At 40.0% G+C, this 8,355-nt stretch overlaps 1 protein-coding gene across 1 annotated transcript; it reads right to left on the bottom strand.

Annotated features, from left to right (window-relative positions):
• Positions 1 to 2,054: 2,054 nt before the first annotated feature.
• On the bottom strand, positions 2,055 to 8,046 carry amer1 (APC membrane recruitment protein 1). Its single transcript, XM_052112605.1, has 2 exons — positions 7,970 to 8,046; positions 2,055 to 6,686 (listed from the first exon to the last, which is right to left on the bottom strand). Exon 2 carries the CDS (start codon positions 6,579 to 6,581, stop codon positions 3,831 to 3,833), a length of 2,751 nt encoding a protein of 916 aa, XP_051968565.1. The 5' UTR covers positions 6,582 to 6,686; positions 7,970 to 8,046; the 3' UTR covers positions 2,055 to 3,830.
• Positions 8,047 to 8,355: the final 309 nt, after the last annotated feature.

Below are 8,355 nucleotides of genomic sequence, written 5' to 3'. Positions count from 1 at the left end.
GCAGCCATCACTCCAACACCTTATCCTTGAGTAATCATGCTAAACTGCTAATTTAGTATTAGAAAATAGAAAAGACTTTAATCTTTTGATTGACTCAGTCCTTGATCATAGTGCAAAAGCAAAAAAACAACAACATTGACGCTTCACAGGATGTGTAAAAATCTTGAACCCATCTGGTATGGACTATACATTTTTTCATCAGTCCATAAGTTTAATTCTGGAATATTTTGTATATCTAAGTCCCTCATTTCATCTGTTGTTGATTGCTCAATTGGAAACATCTTAGTCTCAGATAACCCCTGGTGAATTTAGAGATGGTGCCACATATGGAGAAAAAGAAATCATACAGTTGCCGCTTTAATATATCCCTGTTGCAAATTTGTTGCAACAAATGTTAAAGACTGAAATCAATGTTTCTATGGAGACCAACTGGTCCCCAGTATCTTCTGTGGGTGTGGTTTGGGAGGCACTTAAGCAGGTTCTTAGAGGTTTGATCATACATTATGTCTCATTTACCAAAAAATCCAGAGCACAAAAACTCATGGAGCTGGAAGGGAATATTAAAAGTGCAGAGGCTGAAGCGCTGATGTCCTCAGAGGATTGGTTATTCAGGGCAAGACAGTCATACTTTGAGTCGGGGGACAAAGCAGGGAAGCTTTTAGCTAGATATATAAAGCAGAGAGTGAGGGTTAAATATTGATTCTGTATTTAATGTATTATTTAATGAATAAATAAAAATGTTAATCACAAAAAAATTTCAAATTGTAATAGTAATGGCCAGAGTATTTAATTCAGGCATTTTTTTAAATGGTGCCCCAAGCATATGGCTGAACCCCAAATTATGCATCAACAAGTCCCCTTTTTGCAGGTCAGAGTGGACGGCAGGGGGGTTACTACACTCACTGACCTATATGAGTCTGGATTCTTGAGATCCTTTCAAAGTTTGGTTAAACTTTTTGGGATTGCCAGATCTCAGTTCTATAAATATTTACCGCTGTGCCACCTGCTCTGTACTCCCTGCTAATTCAGTGTCTGGGGAACGTAACTTCAACTTCTCTAACAGATTGTGGGAGAGAGATCTAGACATGGCGTTGGAGGGAGAGTGGGCTAGGATTCAAAACAACGTCAAGTCTGCATCTATGTAGAGATGCAAGGGTTTGCCTTATGCAATTTAAGATTTTACATAGTCTACTGGACCCCCTCTAGATTTCATAGGCTTGGCCTTAAAGACACACCTACCATATGGCAATGTTAATTAGAAGATGGCAACACAACCCATATCTTTTGGGGATGTGTTAAGATTCAAGAATTTTGGTTGAGGAGTTTTATGTGCAAGGTTTTGGCATCTAAAATTTTATTTAGCCCCAGACTCTGTATTTTAGGAGATGGGGCAGGCATTAATTTGGAGAATAAGCACATGGAAAACTGGGACCTAACTAGTATTATGATTGCCAGACCAGTATTATTTTAAGGAGTTGGAAGTCGGCCGGAGCGCCCCCATTTCAGGAGTGGTGTTCAAAGATGGCCAGAGTAGCAGCTTTTGAGGAGGGGGTATCTAGAAGAGTCTACCTGTTTGTAGAGAAATGAGGCAAATATCTTACTTTTTTGAAGTGCTCTCAGGGAGGGACAGTGGAGAGGTGTAGTAGATGTGAGTGATTAGTGTATTGTTTTGTTTTATTTGTTTGTGTGTCTATAATTATGTGACCACTTGGGTGTTGGGTGCAGAATACTGATTCTGTATATATATGTTTTGCTGTTCTTTATTTATAAGATGAATCAATAAAAGTGTTAATCGCAAAAAAATACAAATAGAATTCTAATTGTAATAGATAATATTTTTCATGTTATTGATGTCCTGACTATACATTGTGATCAGTTGAATGCCACTTTGGTGAATAAATGTACCAATTTCTTTCCATAAGAGCAAAATCTGTACATTATTCCAAACTTTTGGCCACAACTGTGTGTGTGTGTGTATATACATATATATATATATATATATATATATATATATATATATATATATATTTTCATTCTTCTAATGCTTTTGGTTATTTCATTCATGTCAGTTAAAAATGGGGTGTGGAAATTAATTTACAATAACACAAATGTACCAAAAACAACATAAGAAAAAACAACTAAAACAAATTGTAAACTCTAAAAATGCACTGAATCAACTGCAGGTATGGACAAATATTGTTTCAATCTTAAGAGCTGAATCTGGCTTAAAAACGGTAAGTGCATAAAAATGACTTTGGCATTCTGATATTCTGATGAAGGTGAATAATCGTGACTGAAGTACAGCAATGAAGAACAATCACATAGCGTCATTAAAGGCTTTCTGACATTCTCTCTGAAGTGACTCAAGAGATAGTTCCCTTTGATTATAAACTACGCAGATCATATTTACTGAAGACTTTGGGCCAGACTTGACAGACTGAAATGTATCCAGATAAGCAAACATCAGTATATGGCAGATAACTGGATTACATAACATCCAACCAAACACATACTGTTTAGCAGAAAAAGAAAATGTAATAGCACAAAAATATTTCAGCAAATCGACCTCTTAAGTCAAATTGTAAGAACACCAAATGCTAAACCTTTAATGGTTAGTTAAACCAGAAAAGATTGTCATCATTAACCTACCCTCATGTTGATTTAAACCCCTATTACTTTCTTCTGTGAAACACAAAAAGAAATGTTAGGCAGAATGTAAGCGTCAGTTACAATTCTTTGTCAATGCATCTCTTTTTTTATACATACAATAAAAGTGAATGGTGACTGAGGCTAACATTCTTTCTAAAATAACCTTTTGTGTTCCATGAAGGTAAAATGTGAAGTCTGGTATGAAAAAACCTTTAAGTAAATTAGTTAAACTACCCATTAAATGTCTCTACTGTTCAATTCCTAGTTAACCATTTATACAGATCGGTACAAGTCTTATGTAAATTGTTGACACAGGTATACTGGGAGTTTGGGCTTTTTTTTTTTTCCCCATGCCACTGAATACTGAATATGTGACTTGATTGTAGATTATGGAGTTCCTTGTGTGATACGACAAACAATATAAGAAACAAATGTGTGACTAGTCATAAAAGTTTTCAAGATGTAAACATTAAAACCTTGTAACATATGTAACATTGTCTTATTTCCAAATGCAAGAAATGCAAGAAAAAATAAAATAAAAAAATTCAACAATTCAAACAAAGACATTTTAAATGTATAGCTCACCAATCTCATTCAATGGAATACAAAAGGAGATATTAGGCAGAATGAAAGGATCAGTCAGCATTCACTTTCACTATATGAAAAAAGATTAATTGAAAGTGAATGGTGACTGAGACTACCTAATATCTGATTTTGTGTTCGAATAAGTCATAGAAATGACAGAAATACCATTTTGGGTGAACTATCCCTTTAACGGGGTCTCCACAGAAATCGAATGAATGTGCTAATGTTCTTAAACGTTTTTTCATTCTTGTTCAGAAATAAATAATTAATAGGATTGTTGTATTTTTGCAAATATAATGAAAACCAACTCCACAAAAATACCTGGGTCACTGTCAACACATATGCAAAGCAATATGGAATCTGTACATAGACAGCAGATACAGACAAACTTCCTCTTAAATTCACAGAAACTAAAATATAGATCATAAAAACTACACAGTACTTTACAAAGGAATACCATAGCTTATCTGGCAGTAACAGCAACTACAGAGAGAATTTGAGTGTTACAATTCAGTCTCAGTTAACATCCAGCATCATCTAACTAACTTATCTAACTGTATAATTTTATTATTTTGAGCAGGAGAGATGCATGTTTGTTAGGTATGATTTAGGTGATGTAGTGGTAAAGCCCCATCAAGCTCCCCCCTCCTGTTCTTCATCATAATTTCTCTCAGATCAGTTGATTGGTCAGAGCGAAGGTGGGGCACACCCTGAGTGACCCCAACAGGTCGATTCTTCCTCTGCGTGCCTGTAGGAGGGTAACTGCAGGGGTAAAGCGCATCCCCTCCACCGATCAAAATCTCCCCTTCACCATCCACTCTTGAGATGCCAGCAAAGTTCCGGTTATGACAGTTGTTCTGAAAGGGGTGATTTGAAGTTCTGACAAAGGATTGGCTCCCATGTGGCAACTTCAGCTCCTGTGGAGATGATGAGCTGCTTCGCTGGGCGGAGCTGCTCTGCTTGTCTCGCCCACAACCCCGCCTCCAACCATCCACAGTAATCCTGGAGGGTTGATGCGGTAATGCCACGTCACTGCATTCTGCATTCCTAAGCTTTGAGTCATAAGTGTAAAGCTCACTACTCTGAAACTCTAGATTGTCCGTATCAAGAGAGCGACTGCGTTGATTTAGTGCTAACGGGGAAGGGACTGGCGGACATGGCCGACCCAAACTGAGGTGCCGTGGAAGGCTGGTGATACCCCATGCATTACTGAGCAACAGACTCTGTTCATAGGCATCAAAGGTACGCTGGTCACACTCAGCAAAGGCATCTTGCTGCAGGTAACAGCCATCATCTTCAAAGGGCTCGTAAGGGGAAGCCAACTCTTCCTCAACAAGCTCAGTCTGCTGCTCACATTCACCCTCATTATCCATATCGACCACATCAAATGTGACAATGGCAGGCAGGGTACTCAGACTCGGGCCAAAAGGAGAACTTGACTCAGAGTCATCAAGACTCTCTGTGGAGTTACAATAAAGCCTGGCGTTCTTTGTAAAATCTACCAATGCTTGGGAAAAACAGACCATTAGCTCTTCCTGGGATTGGCTGCAGCCTCTGGTGGGCAGTAAGGGACTTTGATCCTTGGATTGATGCAATCTGGGTAGCTCTTGGACATTTGGGCTAAGCCCTGAATCAGCATGGGGTGATTGGGGATAGCGCTTATTAATAACTTCCTCTAAAGCCTTCTTACCATTGCTTGTGGTAAGTTTTGAATCATCATAAAAGCAATCATCTTTGAACAAAAGCTGATCTTTAGATGGGCTTCTGATATTCTGGAGCTCACAGCACAAAAGAGCATGCTGGATCTTGCTCAGACGCTCCTCCTCAGTTTCCATTGCACCTGTCCCTAGGGTGTACAGAGGGTTGGTTGGACACTTATCACCCTGCAGGGTTGCAGGAGAAAGAGTAGGGCTGAGCAGGTGATCATCAGGCTCAAAAAGTTCATAAAGGGCATCACCACTGTAGCTGTCCCGTGGAAGCCTTTCCTGATGTGGACGATCTCTATTCTCCTCCTCCATTCCTGGTGTGGTGGAGTCATAGTATCCCTCATCGCTGTTGGGTACAGACTCTTGCCGATCACTCTGAGGGCTCAAAAGATCAGCAGGTGTGAGGCCAGTTTCTGTGATTTCCAATGGGCTGCTGCTGGAGTTTGCACGAATGGAGCTGATTTGCTGATCAGAAGTGAGCGAAGGGCTGTCCGAGCCCCTGTCTGAGGGGACGTAGCAGACTTCATTATTAGTTTCCGATTCCCACAAACTCTGCAAGTAATCTCCTTCTATCTTGTCAGGTGTTGCCATCTCCTCCCCACCACCTTGATACGTCACAAAACACGAGCTCCTCTTTCCAGCATTTCGGCTGCCTCTCTCACCAGACACTGAGCTTTCTGCAACACTGACATCATCCTGGTCTGCAATGATGTCTCCACAACCTGTCAGGGAATCAAAGCTCTTCAGTGATGAAACATCACCAAACATTAAGTTCACACTGTCAGAGGAGCAGGATACAGCAGGCAGCTCCCCATCTGGTATATTCATATTCTGCTCAGCCAAACGGTCCAGTTCTGACTCTGCAGACAAAGGTTGATGATATGAAGTCGTTCCTTCCCGCCTCTCATTTTGCTTCTGTTGCCCATTCTCATCTTCTTCTGCTCTCTTACTTTTATCCATCTCTCCCCTGCTTCTCAATTTCTCAGGCACTAGGGTTATAACTTTTGTACATTCAGCGGCAGTGGAGGCCAATGGCAGTTCACACTCACTGCCTGCAGTTTGATTAGGCACATCTGGCACCAACTCCTCGCCCTGACTGTCGCCATGGCTATCGCTACTGTCGCTGATGCTTGACAGGGCACCAGGCACGGTTTTGACAAAGAGGCTTGAGGACATTTCAAGAGATTCATGTTTTTCTAGTTCAACATTTTTGCTCTTTCTGTGTCTCCGTATGCTGCTGAAGAGACCCCGAAGACTTCTCCGCTGCCGTGGTAGTGATTGGGACTTCCTGTGATCCTCCTGCTTTTTCAGGGGGTCACTGGAGCTGCAGAACTCAAAGTCCCCTGTGGCTACTTCAGCACTGCCTCTGCCCAAATCTTCCCAGCATGCTCTGCTCACCCCATCATATGTTTGGCTCTTTGTTACACTTGTTTTAGACGAGCCCTTTCCTTCACTTCTGCCACGGCCACCAAAAAAACTTGGTAGGACACAAAAACTCTTCCGACCACCAAAAAACTTGAAAGCGGTCTTGCGTATTTTCACTTTAGGCGGTGTCTGAGATTGTGGAGCATCACTGGAAAAAGAGTCTGATTGTTGCCCCCCTGTTGCACCAACCACCTGACGTCCTGCGGCAGTCTCCATGGTGTCACAGATGACTGTGGCTAATGGAGTAGGTTTGTGGTAAATAATCCACCCCGAGTGGCAGGTTGGAACAGACTGGGGCAGTGTTTATCAGACATGTTACACCTGTATAAGAAACAAACATTAGGACACCATTAGAAACAGTCAATACAACAAAAATGTTTACATGTAAATTTCTTCCCTTTGGAGAAAAAAAATACAATCCGTCAATCAAATATATAGCTTTATGTTCTTAATGTAATTAAGCAAATAAGTACATGAGGCTGTGATTTATTGTGAATAATAACAGCAATGCTAGGCACATCCTTGAGTACCTTCCTGATTTTAGAATATGGTTTACATAATCAGTAAAGACACATTCATTAAAATGCAATTTTATTAATTAAATTAAGAGTTATCCTTCTGCTAGCAGACAGGACATGTAAACAAATTAATAGAACCCTGACATGTAAACAATAACAATGTTATTCTGTGCTAAGCACCGTACACATGTGTTTCACATCATAACTGTTACTATGTTGTGCAATTTAAGCATGGCTGGACCACTGTATTGACCAAATAACATCCAAGAGTCATTTTAAACACACATCCCCGTGTATTTGAGACATATTGACAAATTATATTAACAATTTAAAACAGCATAAGTTGTTGGTACAACAGGTTCACACAGCATGTTCCCTTGGCAAAGAGACAGAAGCAGCGGTCAGTGAAACAAAGACATAAATAACATGAAATAATTCAGTGTATGAGGAGCAGGAGTAAGATCTACAAAAAGCAAATATGGAACCCTACGAGGCAGACAGTGGAGAATGTTTACTTATTTATATAGATTTTATTTACATAAGTCTATAATGTACCGCAAGGACCCTATTAACAGTTATTCATATCCTCAGACACCACAAACGTGATAGCTGAATTTTCCCATAATATTTACAATAACAACCAATCAAATGTTGAGATTTTCCACGGAAACACTTGCGCATTAGTTCTGCAGGATTAGATCTGCGATCAAATAAAACTGACGGAGCCCAAGGGGCCTGAACACTCCTATGTGTACATCACATAAACAAAGAAAAACTAAGCACAAATCATGCACGTAAAATAAACTAGAACCCCCAGACCAACTGTATCCAGTACTGTATTGGGGGCTTACAGTGAATAAAATAACTTATACAAACAGATTGTACGCAATGTCCCCAGCTGGACACCATCATTGCGCCTGAACGCGCACTGGTGCGCACTAGCCCATACGCTAACCAGCTCTCGACCGCTTCACTGATGTTTATGCAACTGCCATGCAGATACAGCCGTTTCCGTGAGTTCATTCACACGCGTTTCGAATGACAGCCAAAATAATACACGGAGGTACTAAAATAAGCGGGACTTACCTTATTTTCCCATATTTTCTGTCCAAACGTGCAGCGCTACAGGAGCTCGAGACTGTGATTGACTTTGTTCATTGAGCACTGGAGAGACAACTGGCGGCGTTTCCTTCCGACGTGCATTTTGGGAAGTGTAGTCGCATGGCACTGGTATAATTTGTGCCAACGTTTCAATTAAGAACAATAAATAAATAATAATTTATTAATCTAAATGTTAGTGTTTTTGACCTTTCTACAATCAATCTATTAATAAAGAAATTAAGAAAAATAATCAGTTTATGGATAACCATACAATTGGTGGAAATGGGATGCACCCACTGATCTATATATTTAACACTATATATATATATATATATATATATATATATATATACATATATATGTGTGTGTGT

This window comes from Xyrauchen texanus, chromosome 3 (genome assembly GCF_025860055.1).
Source record: "Xyrauchen texanus isolate HMW12.3.18 chromosome 3, RBS_HiC_50CHRs, whole genome shotgun sequence".
NCBI lineage: Eukaryota > Metazoa > Chordata > Actinopteri > Cypriniformes > Catostomidae > Xyrauchen > Xyrauchen texanus.
The sequence above is the reverse complement of the archived record's forward strand: the minus strand, read 5'-3'. Positions and strand labels throughout refer to the sequence as shown.

Bases quoted from the DNA above. Each gene is read 5' to 3' on its own strand.
- amer1 (XM_052112605.1), bottom strand. From the start codon at position 6,581: ATGGAGACTGCCGCAGGACGTCAGGTGGTTGGTGCAACAGGGGGGCAA.